Source organism: Megalobrama amblycephala, linkage group LG17, assembly GCF_018812025.1.
Source record: "Megalobrama amblycephala isolate DHTTF-2021 linkage group LG17, ASM1881202v1, whole genome shotgun sequence".
Taxonomy (NCBI): domain Eukaryota; kingdom Metazoa; phylum Chordata; class Actinopteri; order Cypriniformes; family Xenocyprididae; genus Megalobrama; species Megalobrama amblycephala.
Genome location: NC_063060.1, coordinates 15,835,513 through 15,860,195, shown reverse-complemented (window position 1 = coordinate 15,860,195; position 24,683 = coordinate 15,835,513). Strand labels below are relative to the sequence as shown.

General features: G+C 37.0%; 1 protein-coding gene across 1 annotated transcript; it reads right to left on the bottom strand.

Annotated features, from left to right (window-relative positions):
• Positions 1–8,868: 8,868 nt before the first annotated feature.
• LOC125251882 lies at positions 8,869–22,642 on the bottom strand. The gene is made up of 17 exons (XM_048164981.1): positions 22,450–22,642; positions 22,198–22,291; positions 21,473–21,618; positions 21,189–21,245; positions 20,628–20,702; positions 20,105–20,173; positions 19,942–19,995; positions 18,951–19,019; positions 18,814–18,843; positions 16,530–16,598; positions 16,370–16,429; positions 13,274–13,342; positions 13,128–13,181; positions 12,016–12,075; positions 11,695–11,909; positions 9,510–9,669; positions 8,869–9,005 (listed from the first exon to the last, which is right to left on the bottom strand). Exons 1-17 carry the CDS (start codon positions 22,640–22,642, stop codon positions 8,908–8,910), a joined length of 1,572 nt encoding a protein of 523 aa, XP_048020938.1. The 3' UTR covers positions 8,869–8,907.
• Positions 22,643–24,683: the final 2,041 nt, after the last annotated feature.

Sequence of the window (24,683 nt, the reverse complement as noted above, 5' to 3'; positions counted from 1 at the left end):
GACAGACGCGCACAGCGCTTTTCATATATAATATATATGCAGTGTTTTCAATCACATAATGTTAATCTTAGGTTTCAGACATTTAAATACACATAAGTATAATATACAATATTATAATATCATACTATACATATTTTCCTCATTTTATGACGAGACGTTTTCCATGCTATAATGTATTTCTATAATACATATGTGATATCTTATTAAATAATTAGCATCAAACAAACAATGTAATTCTTATTCTCAGTGAATAAAGATTACTTATTAAATGAAAATATTGAAAATGATTGCACAACCACCCAATAGGTGGCGATGTGCACTTGCAGGTTATGTAAATCACCATTTAACAAAAGGAGGAAGTAGTATGGTGGCGTTTTCTTGGGGTCTGTTTTCATGGTGAATCATTGATTCATCGCTCTGTTGAGAATGTCTTGTGTGTTAACCGGGAGCATACTCTGGGTTGGCTGAACTTACTCCCGGATGCGTTTTTGGAACCATCATTCCTCAAGTAAGCAAGGTTTGGGTTAATCAACCCAGAGTTCAGGGTATATGTGACGGTATGTTAACCTTGCTTTCTGGAATATCCCGTTTTTGAGAAGCTTTTTATCTTGTTATTCAAAAGTCCAATATGATGTTTTAAGATTATCATAGGCTCATTCTTCAGCACCTGAGGAAACTCACTGAGGATGTCAGAGAGCTGCAGTACCAGAGCACTGTAATCCAAAACCTAATGCAACTGACCAGAGGCTCTCAAGAGGTCCTCTTAAGGACAGGCCGATGCTATATATGCCGAGGATATTGAGCATCGGCTCACTAATAATGTCGAGCTTCAGGAGAAATTGGTAGTTTGGCAAGAACATCATTTTGAACATGAATCACATAACAGTAGACCTCAGGGTCTTCACATATACAACTTTAACAAACATACTTCAAGTACATGAACACAGGAACTATGAAGGAAGAGAAAACTATGTTTTTGGATGTTGTATAGGCTAAAAATTCCTATTATAAATTCCATTCAGCAAAAGAAAGCAAATCTTCCTATCCTGTCTTTCACAACAAGCTTTAATTTGTATAAATTATGTTGAGACAGACATTTCATTTGTTTGTAATAATGATATTCTCAGAATTATGATTTCAGTAGTCAGGACAAAAGTCTTCCAGTACACCTCGTAGAAAATCCTACAATGCAATGCAAAAACCAGGGAGCATCAGTGCTCACTATGTTCCCTTACTGGAAATTTGCTCACATTTAATTGTAACGAAGCAGGACACGACGTGAGATCCATGTGCAAGCTTTTATTGAACAATGTTCGTGGTCAAACAGGCAAGGGTCAAACAGTGGCAAACAGGTACAGCAGGGACAAGGCAGAATAGTGGTCATAGAATAGGCAGCAGAATCAGGGAAGGTCGATATCAATAACAAGTCCAGTAAACAATAAACAGTCTGCAGGCAACCAGAATTATAACGCTCAGAAATGCAAATGGAGTAAATAAGACATCGCAAAGTATGTGAGGAAGTGAGTGGTTTAAATAGTCCAGACAATGTTCTGCAGCTGGGTGTGGTGATTACTGATTGGTGAAGTGAGTGCAGGTGATGGCCAGGGAAGATTGTGGGAAATGTAGTCCGGGAACGACTGGAACTGTGACATTAATAAACATTATGCATACAATAGAAGTTTTGAAAAGACAAATACTTTTCTTTAAGCCTGAACTCATTCGGACTGATTACATCCACATGTGTCTCATCAGCTTGTGAACTCAGTTTATTCAGTCATACATTGCAAAGTTTTGTAAATGCTGCTGATGCAATTCTGAGCTTTCTCCTGGTTTTTGATTCTCTGCTTGTTGTTAGTTTTTTTCCTGTTTGCCTCTTCCCTGGACTCTGTCATTGTTTGGACTGTTTACCCTGTACACTTGACCTTTCATCTGTTTGCATTATGTCTTTGGATTAACCTTTAATACATTTCTACATTAGAATCCTCAACGTGTGTTTCAGAGCAGTTCATGACACAAGTGAATGAATGTTTTATATTGGAAGTTTTGTAGATAAATTCATTAAATGTAATAAGATAAATGTAATAAGAATATTACTATATTAGTGGGAATATTTTAGTTAAGCCCCTTACTCATCTTATTAATGTTTCTATAAAAATGTGCAGTTCCCTGATAGTTGTATAAATGCATTGGTAAAGTTTTAAATCTGGGAATTCAGATAATTTGATTAATTATACACAAATTAATATTTTTCCAGATTTCTCTAAAGTGCTGGAGAAGGTTGAATTAGAACCATTTTGCATAATTTAGAGATATGTAATCATTTACACCCTTTAAAATTTAGTTTTAGGCACAATTATTCTACAGAATCAGCTACTTGCTTGTTATTGGAAAATATTAAGGGGTCACTTGATAAAGGACTAAAGATTAGGTTTCAGAGGAAAAATACTCAAGCTTGATTTTAGATTCTCATGAAGTCATTGTAAACTTTTTGAGGTTTTTGTACAGTTTTGTAGTTTTGTACAGTAATTCCTTCTGATGTATTTGGTAACACTTGAGTAATTACTAGTGGGTTACTATGATCTTCACTTTAGAATACTGATCCAAATAATCAGTTGTTTCTTTGGAATGATGTAGTAACTCTTGAGTCATTACTATCCAGTACTTTACAAAAACCTCAAAAGTTTCCAATGACTCCAGTAGTTACTAGAGAGTTATCATGTTTCTCACTTTAGAATACTGATCCTGATTAGCTAACAGTGAATGACCACATTCAGCTGAGTGTTATTACTTACTAATTCATTAATCAGAGTTTCTTGTTAGTTAATAGTAATTACTAGAGCATTACTCATTTGTTCCTGTGTAGTTATTCATTAATGACAGAACAGTATTCTGAAGTGTTACCAGATATATAAAATGATTAAGGCAAATCTTACAATCTTTAAATTAATAAGAAATTACTACTGAAAGTTTACTACAGCAGAAGTGCACATTAAGATGCATGTATGTTGTGCTCACTGTAAGTCAGTAAAACCACAAGAGTACATGAAGTGTGCCATTTGGGACAGGGCATCACTTCACAGATTGAATCTTGTTACCATTTTCAGAAATGAACATCTTTAATTAATTCTACTCTGTACCTCACACAAAATTATTGTATACTACCAGAAAGCATTTCAGTGTCAGAGGGGCAGGGACTCGGGCACCTCCCCTCCAACCTTCGGCCCCTCACATGTCCCTGTAAGGGAATGAGCAAAAAATAAACATTTCTTAGAATACACTTTTTCATGAGACATTAGCAATATGAATATTACTACAGATCTCTGATCCGCTTCAGACTTCATCTTTTAGTTACCATACTAAGAACAGAGACTTTCAGGTAAGATGTGACTTTAAAACAATATGAACAGGTAGTAAGGAAAACTTTATTTTTATAGCACCTTTTAAAACTGTGTTTACAAAGTGCTTTACAGAAGAGAAATACACAGAAAAAGGAAAGGCCATAGTGAAAAAATATGAAGAGATGAAGAGATGCTTTTTAAAACTGCACACAGAGTCGATGGCTTGTAGGTTGTCAGGAAGAGAGTTTCATAGTTTAGGACAGAAATAAATAAAGGCTGACTCACCAGTTTAGCAGTGTTTTTGACACAACCAACAAATTACTATTTGATGTTTGGAGCGATCTTGCTGGAATATATTTATTCAACAAATTAGAAAGGTATATTGGGGCCGTTCCATGAAGATGTTTAAAAACTAATAAGAGGATCTTGAATTAAACTCTGAATGATACAGGCAGCCAGTGAAGGGATCCTAGTGTTGGAGTAATGTGATTTCTAGTTTTAGAGCAGTTAGCAAGTTATTAATTCATGCAGCTGCATTCTGAACTCTTTGTACGTGTTTAATAGAGCTCTTTGGTAACCCAGCAAAAACAATATTGCAATAGTCAAGTCTAGACGTAACATATGCATAAACAAGTTTCTCATTTTCAGAAGAAAATATCATTCTATTCAAGAGAATATCATGTACTTTGGAGATGTTTCTAAGGTGATTTTTTTTTTTTTTAGTAACAATGCTACTGTGTTTTTTAAAACTGAGGTCACTGTCAAACATGATTCCTAATTGGCCTGATTACTGGCTTTTAGTGACAGAAAGTCAAGATGTGGAGCAAAAGATGTTCTCTGTGTGTCATTACCTATAACAAGTACCTCTGTATTATCTTTATTTAGTTGTAGAAAGTCCTGAGACATCCACAGATTTATGCTCTCTATGCAGTCCAGTAGGGTGGAAATTGAATTGTAGGCATCTGGTGCAAGTGAGAGATAGATTTGCATGTCATCTGCATACTGGTGAAATTAAATATTGTACTAATTAAATACAACCATTAACAGAAGCATGAACCCAAAATTGAGCCTTGAGGAACACCACAAGAAATGACGTAACGCCTGGAGGTGTAGGTACCCAACTGTCGTAGAGTAGGTCATTAAGGACCAAGGGACGAAATAGGAAGGCATAGGCATGAACCAGGATAATCCAAAGAGTGTATTTATTAATCCAGATATCAAGAATTTACTATTTACAAGTATGTTAGTACGGTTAAAGGAAAAAAAAACAATAAATGGAAAAATCACTTTTACAAACGCTTTACCCAGCGTACACTTGTCCAACTTTACAAACAACAAAGTAAAGTTGCTTAAACAGCACAAACACTGATCCTCCTCTCTCCCCAAAGGTTGAGAAGGTCTGGCTTAAATACTCTAAATTCCCACCAGGGATGCGTTTCCCAAAGTGAACTATGGTCGCAAGTTCTGTCGTTACCAACAGAGTTCAATGGGACTTACGACTCTGGTTCACCAACGATTCTTTCGGGAAACGTACCCCTGAATAGGAATTGAAATAAACCAACTCACATGACGACAAGGACGACAACATTGTTTTCATGTTTACAGAAGAACGGGTTCTGTTGTAACAGAAATAAATAAATACAGAATATGCAATTAATTAACACGATCATTTGAAATTTTTTCTTACACATTTGTAAAAGAAAATAACACCAAAAAAAAGAGAAAAAAACAATTGGTCCATTCCAGACATTTAAATGCATGACCTTGGAAGTGCCCACCCCCTTGGAAAACCCCACGATCCAACCCGGAAGTAAACGCCAGCACCAATGCCATGGCAGATGACGGAGGCTATCGTTTTTGTTCCCAGAGCCGGCCCGTTATATAGGCAGTATAGGCAAATGCTGAGGGCGCAATCTCGCTAGGGGGTGCAAAAGAGGCCAAGGGATAAAAAAATAAAAAAATACAAAAGTTACAAACATAACCAAACTGCTGATATCTTTAGCAAACTAAACTTCGAATTAGTATTAATAATTTGTATTATATAAATATTCCAAAATAAGGGAATTTACTGCATCCGCCGCGCCCCCAATTGATTGACACCTGGCTGAAGGATGGCCGGAGCGAGGTGAGACCCAGGCCCCGTGTGCCGATTTGTTTACTTTCTGTTTAATGGCTTGTGCTGGATGCGTGCGCGTGCTATAAGCGCGGGGCGAAGTGGCGACATTGTCAAAACGACCTCATAAATTCTGGTGCGCAAGAAAGAAAAAAATTAAAAGAAGAAAAACGCGAAAAAGCCAGAGGTAAGACCGTGTGAAGAAAACACTGAATTAATTAAAGGTGCCCTAGATTGTTTTTTTACAAGATGTAATATAAGTCTAAGGTGTCCCCTGAATGTGTCTGTGAAGTTTCAGCTCAAAATACCCCATAGATTTTTTTTTATTAATTTTTTTAGCTGCCTATTTTGGGGCATCATTAACTATGCACTGATTTTTTCAGCACGGCCCCTTTAAGAGATGCGCTCTATCTGCCACACGAGCTCTCGACTATATTATAGTGCATTTACAAAGTTCACACAGCTAATATAACCCTCAAATGGATCTTTACAAGATGTTCGTCATGCATGCTGTATGCATGCTTCGAATTATGTGAGTAAAATATTTATTTAGATGGTTACGTTTGATTATGTGTGAGTTTGAGGCTATGCTCTGTGGCTAAAGCTAACATTACACACTGTTGGAGAGATTTATAAAGAATGAAGTTGTGTTTATGCATTATACAGACTGCACGTGTTTAAAAATGAAAATAGCAACGACTCTTGTCTCCGTGAATACAGTAATAAACGATGGTAACTTTAACCACATTTAACAGTATATTAGCAACATGCTAATGAAACATTTAGAAAGACAATTTACAAATATCACTAAAAATATCATGATATCATGGATCATGTCAGTTATTATTGCTCCATCTGCCATTTTTCGCTGTGATTCTTGCTTGCTTACCTTGTCTGTGCACAGATCCAGCCGTTAATACTGCCTTTCCTTGTCTAATGCGTCGAATGGGCTGGCATTATGCAAATATTGGGGTCATACATATTAATGATCCAGACTGTTACGTAACAGTCGGTGTTATGTTGAGATCCGAGTGTTTTCCGGAAGTCTTTTAAACATATGAGATTTACTTAAGAAGGAGAAAACAATGGGGTTTGAAACTCAATGTATGTCTTTTCCATGTACTGAACTCTTGTTATTCAACTATGCCGAGGTAAATTCAAATTCTGATTCTAGGGCACCTTTAATTGCGCGCGTGCACTAAGCTAACACGTTAAACAGATAACTTTACAGATGAATATCTAACATACATAGACTGATATCCAATCCCAGCATTACCATGGCTTGAAAAGCAGCCTTTTTAAGGCTATTTAAAAAGGCTATTTTAAAGTTATTTAAGTTTAATTTGTGATTTATTTAGTTAGTTTTCTTATTTAGTGTCTTATTTATTTTGACGAATTTTATATTAGTCTTGTTATTTTTAGTGCTGTATCATACTTTTACTGTATTATTTCAATCGTTGTTGTTTGATTTGTTTTTATATTTGAGTAAATTATGATCCAGTTATATGGATTTATTTTTAAAGTGGCTTTTGTTTAAATTATTGTGTTGTTGCTTTTTTTTAAACAAAAGTGTTGCACTTTTATTTACAGTATTTAAACTTGTGAGTTTGAAACCCTTTTTTACAAAATAAATGAAAACGTCAATGGCAAAATAATTTAGGCTCATGTTTTCTCATAAGCGTCTTTGGGTATCTAGAAAAGTGCTATACAAGTGTTATTAATTTTTTATTATTTTGTCTAAATAAAAAATTTAGAAATAAAAGGCATTTTTCCTGTCCTGATTTTAGCCTGCTCTGTTTGAAGGGGCGTGTCTGCTGTGAGACTTCAGTGTAAACGCCCACCGCTGTGATTGGCTGACATCTTTGCATATGAAATAGCTTGTATTACATATGGAACTCTCTCTCAAACTTTTTTCATGTTTTTACCATTTTACTAATCGTGAAGAGTGTTGATTATAGCATTACATTTAGGTCGTGGCATGAAAGGTTGCAGTGATGAGTATAGTAGCCGATCACAGACATGTTGATACAGCGATCTCGTCATTGATTTTTGCACACTAACAAATGCTTTCATCATAACTAACATTGCAACACACTAGTTTTGGCTCGTGTCCCGATAACGTCACTGATAAACACGTGCTGTTTGATTGACAGTTCCAGTGTAAATGAGCGTTCTTCTTTCACTTTCTTTATAGAATTTAATCAGACTTAAATAACAGATTATTTTCATCCTTCTTTGGAAGGTAATGTTGTTATAGTCCAGTATTGCTCTTCTCTCCTCTCACGTGCCAGTGGGCAGGGCCAAAGTTGCAATGATGAAGTAGCGTTGATTTTCTTCTGCAGAGGCGTTCTTTCACCCATAATCAGGCACATTCCAGGATCAGTTGTTCGCTGGGCATGGTTAAAATAAAAGCATTTTTTTGACTAACAAGGAAGTTTTCAGTTCAGTTCTGAAAGAATATTCTTATAATATGATGACCTCTTATATGTCAAAAGCTCAAGGAAAATTTGTAATCTCAGTTCATGATCCCTTTAACTCTGAATATATCCAAAAGATCAGTTGCCCCTATTAACCTTGATAAACAAGATGACGGTTCTAAAGTATTTTGATCAACAGTTAAATATCTATTGAAAACATTAAAAAAAAAAAAAAAAAAAAAACATTATTTAACACACCAAAAACATTCATCTTTCAAACCCTACAGTCGGTGCATACATACTGATGAAATTATAATTTTCTTAGTGAATGTTGGCTTTAATGACAAGAAGACGACCATTTATTGGTTCTTCTGTACTCTAAACAGTGACTCTTAAATCAGGTGAAAAGAAAATTGCCACTTCTGTATTCAAATTTGTTTTATGGCTCAAAGGTTTAGTTCACCCAGAAATTAGATTTCTGTCATTAATTACTCATCTTCATGTCGTTCCACACCCGTAAGACCTCCCAGATAGCACACGTACGTCGTGCAGACATCTGTGCGACGTCGTCATTTTCGTCTGGAAGACGTATATTTTAGAGCGTTTGCTCATCTGCAATACGTCGCCGAGACGTCCCTGCCAGCTGTTAGAACGACGTCTAGGCGATGTCTATATGACGTTAATAATTTAGAACGTCGGCAATCCGCTCTTTTACAGACGTTTATCAGATGTTTATACGTCTGCAAGACATCTGATTTATGTAGCCCAGACATCGTTTTAAGATATGATTCCTCCCATTAATAAAATTAACCCCCATAAAATCCAGCCACATCCTCACATGATTAAATAACCACGCTGTTCTGAACCTACAATAAAACACGCATTTGTTGATGGTTTTAAAAATATTTATTAGGCAAAAAAAAAACGTATTATATTGATTACAACTTTTAATTAATTCTAAAAACTATATTAACATAACGGCATATTCAAACAAAACAATAAACAATTAAATAAATTAAGAATAAAATTAAATAAACAATTACTCCCTCCCTGGAGCCAAGCGGAGGAAATCTTTTATATATTTTTCCGCCTCTGCTTCTGTTGGTGACGGCAGGACGGGATTCCTCATGGCTGAAGCTGCATGTAAAAAACAAACAAACAAAAACACTTTATTTTTTAAAACGAATAAATCTGCCAAAAGAGAGAGCCTATCAGCGAGTTCTCTTCCTGCGCGAGTCTATGTGATGCTGCGTGGAGAAGACACGTGTCCTGACGAGTTGTGAGGGAAAATGTGCTTAAGGTAAGTATAAAACAAATATATTTTAATACTAATCGTGTGGTGTCTGTGATCGGTTATATAATAACCTTGAAATGACGTTATGTTGATTGAGTTGATCATGATAATCACCTAACGAGCGAGTTGTGCCCGTTTTTGTGGTTGGGCAACGACACTTAAACTGATCGGTTAACCCAAGGTTCGTTAAACAAAGCCATTATATTTGTTAACTATTTTTTAAAATGGCACTTTACTGTTGGTATTACCACATGTTTGATTATGTTTGACTCATGAACATGTTTGCCAAGTACTTAACTTAACGCTGTAACTTCCCGCCTATTGGATCTAATGCATGTACAACGTACCGGTTAACAGTGACCCGACGTTTGTCCTCCTTATCCCCCGCTTGTCACCTCTCCCACACCAGTTCAGTTGGCGGGCGACGTTGGTGCTGAAGACCTTTGTGCAGATTCTCCAGACGGTCTTTTTCATTGTTGGCCCGCCGCTGATGGATAATCTGTTCACCTTCAACAGGTACATTTAAATACGTTTTAGCAAAGAAATGGACCTCTTCTGTACTGTACTAAACACTAGTACCCGTCAAATGTTTGGAATTAATCTTATGTAATGTTTTTGAAAGTCTGTTCATGTTCACCGATTGCATTGATTTGATACAAAATTTAATCCAACAGCAAACATTTTTGTAATATTCATATGAACTGTTTACTATTTTGAAAAGCAATTCTTGCTTTGCAAAGCTGAATTTTCAGCAGCACATGATACTTCAGAAATCAATCTAATATGCTGATTTTCTGCTCAAGAAACATTTCTGATTATTATTAATGTTGAAAGTTGTGCTGCTTCATAGTTTTGTGGAAACTGTGATAAACTACCTCTCAAAAGTTTAGGGCAGGAATGGGCAAACTTGGTCCTGGAGGGCCACTGTCCTGCAGAGTTTAGCTCAAACCCCAATTAAACACCTGAACCAGCCCATCAAGCTCTAATTAGGCTGGAAGGAAACTTTGAGGCAGGTGTGTTGAGGCAAGCTAGAGCTAAACTTTGCAGGACAGTGGCCCTCCAGGACTGAGTTTGGAGACCCCTGGTTTATGGTGAGTAACAATTTTAATAAGCAAAATCAAAAATGACAAACACATTTATAACATTTCAGAAGATTTACATTTCAAATAAATGCTGTTCATTTGAACTTTGTTCATCAAAGAATCCTAAAAAAGAATCGCTGTTTTCTCAAACATGAAGTGGAAAAAACTATTTTAATGTAGATAATAAGAACCATAACCAATAATTGATCACCAATAGTAACTGCTAATATCCAAGCATAAAAACGGCTTATGAGAATGTCATGTGACACTGAAGACTGGAGTAATGATGTTGAAAATCAAGCTTTGATCAGAATAAATGAAATTTACAAAATATTCAAATAGAAAAATTATTTAAAATAGTAATAATATTTAAAGGAACACTTTTTTGAAAAAAGGCTCATTTTCCAACTCCCCTAAACTTACCGTTTTCAAACCTACAGGTCACAGGCGCTGCGTAATATCATGAAATGGATTCGAAAACGGTAAAACTCAACTGTTTAACTCTAGGAGAGTTGGAAAATGAGCCTATTTTCAAAAAAAAGTGGAGTGTTCCTTTAACTGTTAAAGGGTTAGTTTACCCAGAAATGAAAATCCTGTCATGTATTACTCTCCGTCATGCCGTTCCACACCCGTAAGTCCTTCATTAATCTTCAGAACACAAATTAAGATATTTTTGTTGAAATCCGATGACTCTGTGAGGCCTGTATAGCCAGCAATGACATTTCCTCTCTCAAGATCCATAAAGGTACTAAAAACACATCTAAATCAGTTCATGTGAGTACAGTGGTTCAATATTAATATTATAAAGCCACGAGAATATTTTTGGTGCGCCAAAAAAACAAAATAACGACTTATTTAGTGATGACCGATTTCAAAACACTGCTTCAGGAAGATTCAGAGCACAAATGAATCAGAGTATTAAATCAGCAGTTCGGAGCGCCAAAGTCACGTGATTTCAGCAGTTTGGTAGTTTGACGCACAATCCGAATCATGATTCGACACACTGATTCATAACGCTCCGATGCTTCCTGAAGCAGTGATTTGAAATCGGCCATCACTATATAAGTGTTTTTTTGTTTTTTTTTTGGTGCACCAAAAATATTCTTGTCGCTTTATAATATTAATATTGAACCACTGTACTCACATGAACTGATTTAAATATGTTTTTAGTACCTTTATGGATCTTGAGAGAGGAAATGTCATTGTTCCCTATGGAGGCCTCACTGAGCCATCGGATTTCATCAAAAATATCTTAATTTGTGTTCTGAAGATGAATGAAGGTCTTACGGGTGTGGAACGGCATGAGGGTGAGTAAATGACAGAATTTTCATTTTTGAGTGAACTAACCCTTTAATGTTTTCAATCTTGATTTCAAACTTTTGGCAAGTAGCATATAAACACACACACTACATTTCTTTAGTAGTTGTAGGTTGACAATTCCATTTCTTACCATTCTCTGCATAAATCCTCTGTCTGACAGACTTTGCTCCAGCCGGTCTAGATCCTCAGTGGATGCTAGAGGAAAGATTCCATCTTCCTCATCATTTTGCACTGCCACTGGGGGTAAAAAGCGCCTGTTTCCCACTAGAGACTGGACCAGTGAAGTCAGGTGGTTGATCTTCATGTCCATTTTCTCTAGTGTTTCTAGAATGGCCCTTTCTACAGCTGCAGTACAGAAGAACATTTAATTTGGCATGTAGTTTTAATTAATAAAATAATGCATTTTTCTTTTTTTTTCTTTTTTTAAGTTGATAAATAACAAATAACTTACATGTACATTGATTTGGAACCAGACGCAAGACTGGATTTTCCTGTCTCACACCAGAAGTACCTGTAAGTAAAAATTTACTGTGAGGTTTTCAATGTTTTGTGACAATGTTTTCATTGTCATGTGTGCCTCTGACTTGGTGGATGTTAGCAAGAACATATCTGGGTTACATTTCACTCTAAATAATGTGACATTTTCATGAAATGACGCCCACTCTTAATACATTTTTTGTTTGTTTGTTTGTTTCACTCTTTTACCTGGATTGGTGAAAGGGTTAGTTCACCCAATAATGAAAATCATGTCCTCAATTACTCACCCTCATGACGTCCAAACCCGTAAGACCTTTGTTCATCTTCAGAACACAAATTAAGATATTTTTGATGAAATCTGAGGGCTGTCAGTTCCTTCATACTGCCTTTGCTATGAACACTTTGACTTTTCAGAAAGTTTATAAAGAGATCAGAAAAATTCATATGGATTAGTTATCAGTCTGAAGACTTGATTGCTTTATATGATGAACAGATTCAATTTAGGTTTTTACTCTCATGTAAACATTGATCATTGATCTTACCAGTGCTGATGCCGCTCTGTCTCCTATTGCGGTCTTTGATTCTGAAATTAGCTAGCTGATGATCAATAAAATGCAGCTCATATATTTTTCTTTCATTGACGTATAATACATTAAATATGCATATAGCATGGGAATTGAAGATCGGATTTATATCCGTTTTGCAGTGACACATTTATGTGGCCAATTTAAAATCGTCCAATCTGTAAAAACGCATGAAGTGACCAGATGTAAATGGGCCCTTTATGATCGTTTGGAAGAGTTAAAGTGTCAGATGCAAAGACCATCAATGGAGGAACTGACATCTCTCAAATTTTATCAAAAATATCTTAATTTGTGTACTGAACGAAGGTCTTACAGGTGTGGAACAACATGAGGGTGAGTAATAAATGACAAATCTCATTTTGGGGTGAACTAACCCTTTAAGAGACACACTGGAGCTGAAAATGGTGGAGTTGGAAAGTAAAAACTATCAGCCTCAGCTTATTTAAGTTTTCATGATGGCATAAAACAATATATGTACAAAAATACTTTGTAGGTAACATACTCTGTTCTCTTCCTTGGTGGTCACCTGAGGGTCTCAGGACAGAAAAGGTGTGCTCTATGGATTGAACAGATGTAATTATAAGCATTAGATTGTTTAAATGTTGTGAATGTGTTTGATTTCCTCAGGCCTAATTAATGCTCTTGTACCTTGTGTGTTAGGTGGATCAACACCATAGCCGGCTCCGTGATGGTCTGCCTGAGAGATGCCCACAGTCGCTGAGAAAGGTGGAGCAGGTAAGATTTGCTTGTTACCAACACAAGTTAACAAACACTAATATTTTAACAGAAAAGCATAACACAGATTTTGGTTCACTTCTTATTATAACAGTATGGTTCATTTATTCATTATTACACTGGCATTACCAACAATCTCCAGTCAGTAAATCAGTTTGAGTACATTAAGGACTCTAATGTAGTTTTCACACTGGGGATGTGTTGTAGTCCATATTTGAGTGTGATTTATTCCTGGCACCCCCTGCAGATTTGGTCTGGTCTAGGGTACGGTACGTACTGTGATACTCATGGTGTACTGAACGTACCCCTGTCCATTCTCAAAATTCAAACAAAAACGTCCATTTTTACTCTCCTTGATATGGCATGACAGATCTCTGTACAGGCGCAAAGTGTGAGAGAAGTTTTCCTCTTTAAAGGGTTACTTCACCCAAAAATGAAATTTACACCTGTAAGTCCTTTGTTCATCTTCGCAACACAAATTAATTTTTTTTTGATGAAATCTGGGGGTTTCTGTAGTAGGGATGGGCATTTCAAACAAAAATAATATTTGAAGATCACTGGGAATTATTCAAATATTATTCGAAAATCGCACCCCTCCCCTGCATACACACATGCATGTAGGCCTACTATAATACACTACACACAGAGGGAGGGAAAGGGACAATTCATTGGGGAATAGGCTGTCTTAACCCAGCCATAGAATGATTAACTAATGACTAAACGCGTTATAACAGAACAGGCGTTGTGAACAGCCTGAATCACAGCACTTGTGTGAACATTGATTTTAACGTCTCTGTTACGTGCCACGCTAGTCTACAGTTTGTGTGTAAGACAACGTGATTGACAGCTTGTAGGTGCGTTATTGGCAGCACGCGCCACCCTCTGTTTACATGAACATATCACCATTGAGGATTTTTTAAAGATGAAACCTGTTCAATATTCTATAATTAAATCAACAAATCGATTATTCGAAAATCGTGAGACATCCCTATTCTGTAGTCAATACGACTACAGTGGTTCAACCTTAAAGGGTTAGTTCACCCAAAAATGGAAATTCTGTCATTAATCACTCACCCTCATGCCGTTCCACACCCGTAAGACCTTCATTCATCTTCAGAACACAAATTAAGATATTTTAGTTGAAATCCGATGGCTCCGTGAGGCCTCCATAGGGAGTAATGTCACTTCCTCTCTCAAGATCCATAAAGGTACTAAAAACATATCTATATCAGTTCATGTGAGTACAGTGGTTTAATATTAATATTATAAACCGGCGAGAATATTTTTGGTGCGGCAAAAAAACAAAATAACGACTTATTTAATGATGGCCGATTTCAAAACACTGCTTGAGGAAGCTTCGGAGCGTTATGAATCTTTTGTGTCGAATCATGATTCGGATCGCGGTTCAAACCCGCCAAACTGCTGAAATCACGTGACTTTGGCGCTCCGAACTGCAGATTCGACACACAGATTCATAACGCTCCGATGCTTCCTGAAGCAGTGTTTTGAAATCGGCCATCACTATATAAGTTTTTTTTTTTTTTTTTTTTGGCGCACCAAAAATATTCTCGTCGTTTTATAATATTAATATTAAACCACTGTATGCACATGAACTGATTTAGATGTGTTTTAGTGCCTTTATGGATCTTGACAGAGGAAGTGACATTACTCCCTATGGAGGCCTCACGGAGCCATCGGATTTCAACTAAAATATCTTAATTTGTGTTCTGAAGATGAACGAAGGTCTTATGGGTTTCGGCTGACATGAGGGTGAGTACTTGATGACAGAAACTTCATTTTTGGGTGAACTAACCCTTTAATAAATCATTGTGAATTCATTGAGTTTTGTTACTGTTTTCAGCTCACATTCTGACAATCAAGCATCTGAGGCAGCGTTTGTGACACGTTGTATTAGTAGTTATATTTGATTATTAAAATAAGTAATTTAATAAATGATCAATCACATCAACTCATTTTACAATCCTATTAGCCCTTTATTTAGATTAAAAAGCGGCATGTGCACTCCCTGTCATGCTGTTGGCTATATGCCACTGCAGTAAACACATATCACAGTATTAAGGCTAATGATTAATCTATCAGTTCATTTAAATGATCAGTCTTGGGTATTTGTGTAAATTGACATCCCTAATTACCACTTACAGTACATCCAGAAAGTATTCACAGCGCTTCACTTTTTCCACATTTTGTGTTACAGCCTTATTCCAAAAGTGATTAAAACAATACCCCACCATGACAATGTGAAAGAAGTTTGTTTGAAATCTTTTCAAATATATTAAAAATAAAAAAATTAAAACAAATCTCATGTACATAAGTATACACAGCCTTTGCTCACTACTTTGTTATAGCACCTTTGGCACCAATTACAGCCTCAAGTCTTTTTGAGTATGATGTGGTAAGCTTGGCACACCTATTTTTGGGCAGTTTCTTTCGTTCTTCTTTGCAGGACCTCTCAAGCTCCACCAGAGAAATGCTGGAGCTCTGTCAGAGTGACTATTGGGTTCTTGGTCACCTCCCTGACTAAGGCCACATTCACACTGTCAGTTTTTGGGATTGACAATCGCATTTACTTACAGGTGTCAGTCTTAAAGTCTCGTTCACACAGCAACTTACAGTAGCGTCCGGAACACAGTAGCGTCTGTATGAACGTCCAACGAGAGTCAAACCCATATTCTCTTACTAGTAACCATAACAACAGTGACCAACATAACATTAAAGATGGCGACGTCCATAAAACTCAAAAGTATTATCACTTTTGCATACCCTCTGTACTTATGCACGTGTGGTTTTTTTTTTTTTTTTTTTTTTTTTTTTTTAATAAATTTGCAAAGATTTCAAACAAACTTCTTTCATGTTGTCACTTGTTTGTAGAATTTTTGAGGGGAAAAAATGTATTTAATCCTTTTTTGAATAAGGCTGTAACTGAGAATACTTTCTGGATGTATTATATATCTGCACAAAATGTTTTTTTTTTTTTTTTTTTGTTCTTACTCTGTGTTCTTCCTTGGTGGTCACAATCACCTGAGGGTCTCAGGACAGAAAAGGTGTGCTCTGTGGATTTGAAAAGATAATGTAATAAACAGTTTTAGATTTTGTTAAAGTTGAAATGTTTTTGGTTTCTTCCTCCCTATTGTAATTAATGCTCTTGTACCTTGTGTGTTAGGTGGATCAACACTCCAGCCGGCTCCGTGATGGTCTGGCTGAGGGATGCCCACAGTCGCTGAGAAAGGTGGAGCAGGTAAGATTTGCTTGTTATCGACACAAGTAAACACACAGAAAAATGTGTTGCTAATTGAAATTTTAGAAAAGTGTAAAATAGTGGTGGGCCGTTATCGGCGTTAACGTGCTGCGTTAACGTGAGACTCTTATCGGACGATTAAAAAAAATATTGCCGTTAATCTATTCTCAAAGTTGGGTTGGGAGCTGGATCTTTTCTACGCAAGTTATGATGACTTTCACCCTGATATTTTAGCGCGGATGTATACCTAGCCGAACTGACCCTTCGCAAAGACCTGCCCCCCTTAGTTACTGTTGCTTTATCTGTCAAGCCGTGGCGCTGTGACGCCACACACAGTAATAAATGCATCACGGAGCAAAGAGGACACTGACAACACGTCGACAGACAAGACAGAGCAGGTTACTTATGATATTTAACAAAGTCCCAGCTTTAAAACTGTGTAGTTTAAGAAATTCAAACAATAAAAACCGTTTTGTTGCTCTTTAATGTGTCGTGACCATGGTCGTGACAGATTGCTGTAATGCCTCAGCTCAAGAGGCTCGTAAACCGATCATCTCTTACTACGAGTCCATTTATAGCATCAAATAAACATGAATGAACATGAGAATCAATGTTGTTTCAAACGCGGAAAGATGTCAGTATACAAAATATAATATACAAAAGTTTAACTCTACCGAGGTTAATCTTCTAACTCCTATCTGCTTTGTCGGACAAAATGGCGGATTCCTTTTAGTCATTTGCTGCGTCCCAATTCTGTACTACGCCCTAAAAGTATGTACTCTTTCTGTTAACAAAAAGTACTTACTTTTGAGTGTGTAGCAAAAGAGTAGACAAGCTTTGGGACATACTATCACGTCATACAATTGCGTCTTTGCTCTCTGTCGCATCCAGTCACCGTAAACTGGCCTGTCAATCATCTTACATCCTCCACATTTCATTTAGTTAATTTCCTACCGTATCAGAGAGAAATGCAGCACGTTGATCTGCAGTCGCGAGTCTTTCATGTGGAGAACTCTCCTCATATTAATGCATAATGATGCATTTAAAAGTTAGTGGCCAATCAGATCTTTATAAAAGTCCACATTGGTATTTGCAGATGAAAAATAACACATATAACATTAAATAAATATTTTCTATCAGGTTGAACTGATTATTAGTCACTCAAACAGCCTCTCAGCCTCTATCTTGCATATTCGTCATGTTTTGTAGTTTTTAACACTTTTTACTCGTGTTTGTAGTTCTGAACTGAATCCTCGTCCAATGCGCAATGGGTTGTGGGCAATATTAGCCTTTATAGTGTGCACGGATCCACACTTTGAAAATCTACCGGAAATAGTAGACCATCCGGGGACTTTTGGCATACTCTTTTCAACATACTATGCTTTGGGACACACTTATTTTAATCTCACATACTATTTAGGATGGATAGTACGGACATTGGGACGCAGGGACAATTTGGGTATCTCGCATATTCTGAATGTCTTCGGCAGAATTCAAATGAGCCATTTTAATCTAGATTAATTTTGGAATTAATCTAGATTAAAATGGCTCATTTGAAATCTGCCGAAGACATTCAGAATATGTGAGAAAAAAATTAATCTGTGCGCACCACTAGTATAAAACCAAAGAATTACATGAATTACAACTAGAGATGCACCGATGTATCAGCCAATACAAGCAATTATTTCATTATTTCATATACTATCATCTGATTGTTTAGAAACTGCTGATAATCAGGACAGTTTATATGTTCTCAATCAAAACGGGCTGGAAAAAAGTGTTTAGACTGCAAATCTTGCTGTGTGTGTAAGGAAAATCAAAGTTAACACAATCAAACACATTAACAGTTAAAAATAGGGGTGTAACGATACATCGTTATATTACGATTGCGATATAAAACGCGATGATATGTATCGGCGATATGATTCGATGTGATATAGGCCCGGTTTCACAATCAGGGCTTAGGCTAAGCCAGGATTAGGCCTTAGTTATATATCTTAAAACTTATATCCTAGTTCAATTAGGATATTTATGTAGCTTTTATAAACGTACACTAGAAAAAAAACATTACTGGTGTGCATCTCCTTAGCTGTTATAAATTCACCGAAAACCACAGCTTCTTGAAGCTTATTGTTTTTTTACAACTCTGTAATAGTGATCAAATATAACTTACTCTGTGTTCTTCCTTGGTGCTCACCTGAGGGTCTCAGGACAGAAAAGGTGTGCTCTATGGATTGAAAAGATCATCTGATATTATGCTGTTTAAAATTCTGTATAGTGCTCTAAATAGCTTTTCTTGTTTCCTCCTCCTTATTGTAATTAATGCTCTTGTACCTTGTGTGTTAGGTGGATGAACACTCCAGCCGGCTCCGTGATGGTCTGCCTGAGAGATGCCCACAGTCGCTGAGAAAATTGGAGTGGGTAAGTTGGACTTGTTACATTTGCGAATTAAAGGGTTAGTTCACCCAAAAATGAAAATTCTGTCATGTATTACTCTCCCTCATGTCGTTCCACACCCGTAAGACCTTCGTTAATCTTCAGAACACAAATTAAGATATTTTTGATGAAATCAGATGGCTCAGTGAGGCCTTCATAGCCAGCAATGACACTTCCTCTCTCAAGATCCATTAATGTAATAAAAACACATCTATATCGGTTCATGTGGGTACAGTGGTTCAATATTAATATTATAAAGCCACGAGAATATTTTTGGTGCGCCAAAAAAACAAAATAACGACTTATTTAATGATGGCCGATTTCAAAACACTGCTTCAGGAAGATTCGGAGCGTTATGAATCTTTTGTGTCGAATCTGCATTTCAAAGTCACATGATTTCAGCAGCTTGGCGAGTTTGAACCGCGATCCAATTAATGATTCGATACACTGATTCACAATGCTTCGATGCTTTCTGAAGCAGTGTTTTGAAATCGGCCATCACTAAATAAGTCGTTATTTTGTTTTTTTGGCGCACCAAAAATATTCTCGTCACTTCATAATATTAATATTGAACCACTGTACTCCAGATAAACTGATTTAGATGTGTTTTTAGTACCTTTATGGATCTTGAGAGAGGAAGTGTCCATTTCTCCCTATGGAGGCCTCACTGAGCCATCGGATTTCAACAAATATCTTAATTTGTGTTCTGAAGATTAACGAAGGTCTTACGGGTGTGGAACATTTTGGGTGAACTAACCCTTTAATAGTAAAATTGCAATTGCAATTTGAACTGATGTTTTTTTTTTTTTTTTTCCCTTCCATTAACTTTATCCTATTTGGCTGAGAGGTGTAAAATTTACTTAAGTGAATTTATGTGCATTTATCTTACTCTGCGTTCGTCCAAGGTGGTCCCCTGAGGGTCTCATGACAGAAAAGGTGTGCTCTATGGATTGAACGCAAAATATTATGTTATTTAGTTTTAAAAATTTTATTTAGTTTGAAATGCTGTGAATGTGTTTCTGATTTCCTCATCCCTGATTGTGCTCTTGTACCTTGTGTGTTAGGTGGATCAACACTCCAACCGTCTCCGTGATGGTCTGGCTGAGAAACACGCACTGGAGCTGCAAAAGGTGGAGTGTGTAAGTTGCACATGTAATTGTGAGGTTACTGTTCCTCCATCAATAGGGCATTTCCCCATAACTTGCACACTTTAAAGATGATAAACATAATTGTAAAAGTAATGCATATGAAGTTTCTCTATGTATTGATAGCCTCCACTCCAATATTACTGCTACGCAAGACTTGATGGAGAACTCGGTATTTGCACGTTGTCTGAAATAAGTGTGTGTGCGCTCTCACAGCACGCGCAAGTTTTCTTTTGCGTCTTGCTCTTGAATATTTAAATTAGCCAGGCTTAAATGAGTTTAGTTTAAAGTAATGAAATTAGAAAATAGTTTATGGGTTAGGAATGACACAATTCACAAAACTTTCTTTGAGTCAAATAACCCATTATTTGGATCACATGTTGGACTTCATTTGAGCATTCCCACCAGCCAGATACAACTAATAATTTACCTTGAAAGCTGGGGAGACTCTCACACCAGGTCTGCTGTTGGTCTTCCATATCACATTGTTGCTGATTGACAAATGCTGTTGACAGTCGGGGGTCATTAGTGATGTTCATTTTGATAGCTACAGTTCTGCAGCTGTATGTTTCAACAGTTATTTAATTCAGCGGTTCTTAATTCTTTTCCTGCACAGGAAATCTGTTAAAGTTTAGTTCAATTAGGAACATTCATTCACGGATTTGCGCAACGCCACTGCCTGATGAAACTAGAGAAGTGTGACGTAATATAACTCTATGAATAAATACAATTTAAAGGGATGTCTTATGCACTTTAATGTCCTTTGAATGGAAAATATATGCTCCCTTGGAACTGGAATCATGGTGGATCCTGTGAAATCCACGGTTGAATAGCACAAATGTCTGAAGTGATAAGAGATGTGTTAAGAGATGTCACAAAATGTGTGACAAACAGGATTAAGAACCGCTGACATAGTTGTAGCTTTAAATAATCATTGTAGATGTGGATAGAACAATTAAAATGATTAAAGATAAGAGATCTTCAGACTTACAGTTGCTTAAAGAGTTTACAGCTCTGCTCTGCAAAACCTGAGGTTGCACAACAGGACCTGATAAAAGGGAAATTTATTTTTTGTATTCTGGCTGTTATGCACTTTTAATCTTACTTATTTCATACTGGGCCATTCTGTGTAAAATCAACCAGATTTGAGAATTACCTAGATTTTAAAAATTAAAAAAAAAAGCAACCTCTGGTTGAGTTTAAATGGAATGTGTATTGTTATTCATAGCATTCATTTTATTACCATTGCATGTTTTTAAATTTATTTTCCATTACCTTTTTTCTTTGTGCGTTTTGGAATTGAAGGAGGCTTTGGTGCTGGTGGAAGACTTTCTTTGTCTGCACTTTTTCTTTTTTTAAGAGGTGGTTGTTCTGGTGCCTCATCATCCGATGAGTAGATGTGGTTGGAGCACAGTTTCTTTCTAGGAACACAGAGAAAAAAGTACAACTGCACACATTAATTGCCCCTTGTGTGATAGCAAATACTCATAAATGGACTAAAAACATTTTGCTTTATTTCTTAAAGGGATAGTTCACCCAAATTGAATAATTTTCATAATTTACTGTAAGACCTTTGTTCATCTTCAGAACACAAATGAAAATATTTTTGATGACATCTTGCTCAGAAAAAGGGTTCTCATCACTTCATAAAATTGTGGTTGAACCACTAGTCACATAGACTATTTTAACTATGTCTTTACTACCTTTCTGGGCCTTGAGGTGGTAGTTGCGTTGATGTCTGAGCGTAGACATCAACATAATTTATGTTCAGAAGATGAACGAAAGTCTTGCAGGTTTGAAACGACTTGAGGGTGAGTACTTGATCGCAGAAATTTCATTTCTGAGCGAACTAACACTTTAAAACCTGTAACAATCATACTGAAGCTGTTATTCAATAATTTAAATATTCAGTTGAACTATGTTAAAGGTGGTTGAAACGAAAGTATATGGCATTTTCATGTGTTTTTCAAAACATTTCTTTGTCTTTTATGAGGACTTACTTTGGAATCCTTTTTCCAGCAATTTCAGGTTCTGAATTTATGTCGGATGTATAACTGGCCTTCTTCCAGTTGTTGGCTACATTGTGAAAAGATGCTGAAAAAAGAAATGCAGGTACGGTTTCAATTTTGTTTATTAAAGCTTTATGTGAGACCACATTTTACAGTATAGATAAATGTACAAAGATTCTGAAAAATGAAATGCAGGTATGCTGGGCAAGATCATGTTTAATTTACAGTATAATTTACTCTTACCTGACTCGTGCAGGATTCTTGTTTTATGCCGGGTCCACCCCTTCTCTGGCTGTGGTGTCTCCATGATTTTAACACTCTTTAACAGCCTGTCAATGTCTTTATATGGTGGCCACCAAGAGTATCCGTCAGCATACCAGGACTTGGCAACTGGTCCAGTCGTCCCTTCTCCCTCAAACTCCACTATTAGGTACATTTTTCTTTTTTTTTTCTTTTTTTTTTTTTAAGAACTGCCAGCCTGAAACCCATATTGTGTATTAAATTCGATAAATTCAACTATGTAATTCAAATGCATAAACTATGGAACAAAAAGTGCTGATAAAGAATTAATCTGTATGTAAAAGTGGAATTGCAACAAAATGGCGTAGATATGGGACAAGAAAAATTTTGTTCTCTATTTCCTCAAATTTGCAGAACTCGACGGTGGTTGAGAGATCGTCAACTAAATAAATGCCGAGTGTAGAGGATGGCAGGGGATAGTCAAAAAAAGATTCCTGATGGTTGAATGAACTGTAAGCTACATAAATTTCATCCCTGAATGAAATGATATTTTGCAGCTTTGCAACTTTGCCACTGATGTAAACGTGACTGTTTGCCCGGTCCAGTTTAAGAGTGTAAGGGCTTGTCCTTAACTCTTTATACTGTGTCGCTTCATGAAAGGATGCAGGTAGAGGACCAGTTGCATGCTGCTTTTTGAGCAGATGTGGCCTGGTTTTGTGAGGTTTTTTGCAGCTTCTTTGCATCTCTGAGAATCTTTTTATTATTTGACTCAGAGGGCATGTTGGTTTCCTCAGAAGTCTTTTGAGTTTGTTCAGGTGATTCTCATACTTGAAAGCACTGAAGTTGTCTAGCACGCCATGCTTTTTTGCATCATCTGCAAGATGTACAAGGCAGTGTGCATTATAGGACAGGAATTGTGGCCCATACAGTTGACCGAAGTGATTGACGAAGAGAACCAGTATGTCATTGGCATAATCACAGTAATCTTCCATCAGACTGTTGTTGCACAGGATGAAGATTCCCACAAAAAGCAGCAAGAAGTTTTTGTACACCTCTGTGGTAAGGAGATCTTTCAACATAACAGGTCCGGTATACAGTAAAAACTGCCTGAACTCTGTTGCCTTCCACCTGTCAATTTCCCTCAGTGCCCTTGGTTTCCTTGCGAACTCCATGGGCACGCTTCTCTGAGCATTCACTAACCTTTCTGTTAATGTGTTTATTTGAAATCCCGACAGCCTACAAGTGAGAGGACCCATCTTCAACCACAAGTGGAGAAGTCTTCTCATGATTCCAAGGCACACAAGGTGCATGTAATCGAGGGGGATGCCAGAGACCATATCCAGGGAAGTTTGTTCAAGGGGTGACGTGCCATGATGGTGATCAGAATCGGTCTTGTTTCTGAAGCTCTCATTGGTTCTTAGTGGCATGTCGCTTCTTGGAAATGTCATCCGGTTTTCCAGGTACACTCCATCCTGTGTGCATTTTTCGCATCCATGATAGCCTGTGTGACCTTTAATGTTTTTTAGGAATGCACGAGCAGGTGCGTCGCAAACCATCGAAGAAAGTTGTAAAGCTAACCTCACTCCTTCAAACTCAAATCCATTACCCAATTCATTTACTTCCGTGATGAAGTCTTCGAGATACTCGGTCAGTGAGGTAGGTTTACCTGTGCCACAAAATAAACCTATTGTCACTGGTTCTTCTTGTCTGATATTTTGCAGTGTTCCAAGAATGGGCCAGAACTGTGTTGACGAACTCTTGTAGAGGGGCAGACCATCGATGCTGACCTGAAGCTCCAATGTGTGAATGTTGCTCAGAATCTTGACATTCTGATGTAGCACCTCTGTGATTGAATTTAGTACTCCAAAATGGTAATACTGGCCACCAGCTTTGTGTTGTATTTGAGGGTTCCCACGCACCGTTCCTAGCAACGTTCTTGAGTCTTTTGGCAGATTTAAACTATGTTGACGTAGTATGTTTAGTAATGAATTTAATGCCACGTGTGAGATTTTGTTTTCAGTAGCCCAGGTTGCCAGATCTTCTTCTAGGGAAGTTGGATCCGTTTCAGACTCCGACTCGGGGTCAGATTCACTATCATCAAGAAGACTTGCCATATTGACAGCTTCAGTCTCGTCAATCTGAGAGAGACAGTCCATAAATGTGTCTTCATCATCGATTTGACATTGACAGGCGTTACGTGAGTCACTGTGCATGCAACTCAACTCCTTCCCTGAAGT

What these genes read in the sequence shown, in the direction of transcription:
- LOC125251882 (XM_048164981.1), bottom strand. Translation starts at nt 22,642, where the DNA reads ATGTACCTAATAGTGGAGTTTGAGGGAGAAGGGACGACTGGACCAGTT. An exon ending in TCATCCACCTAACACACAAG is followed by an intron (nt 18,844 to 18,950) that starts GTACAAGAGCAT and finishes TTCAATCCATAG; the next exon opens with AGCACACCTTTTCTGTCCTG. An exon ending in TGATCCACCTAACACACAAG is followed by an intron (nt 16,430 to 16,529) that starts GTACAAGAGCAT and finishes TCAAATCCACAG; the next exon opens with AGCACACCTTTTCTGTCCTG.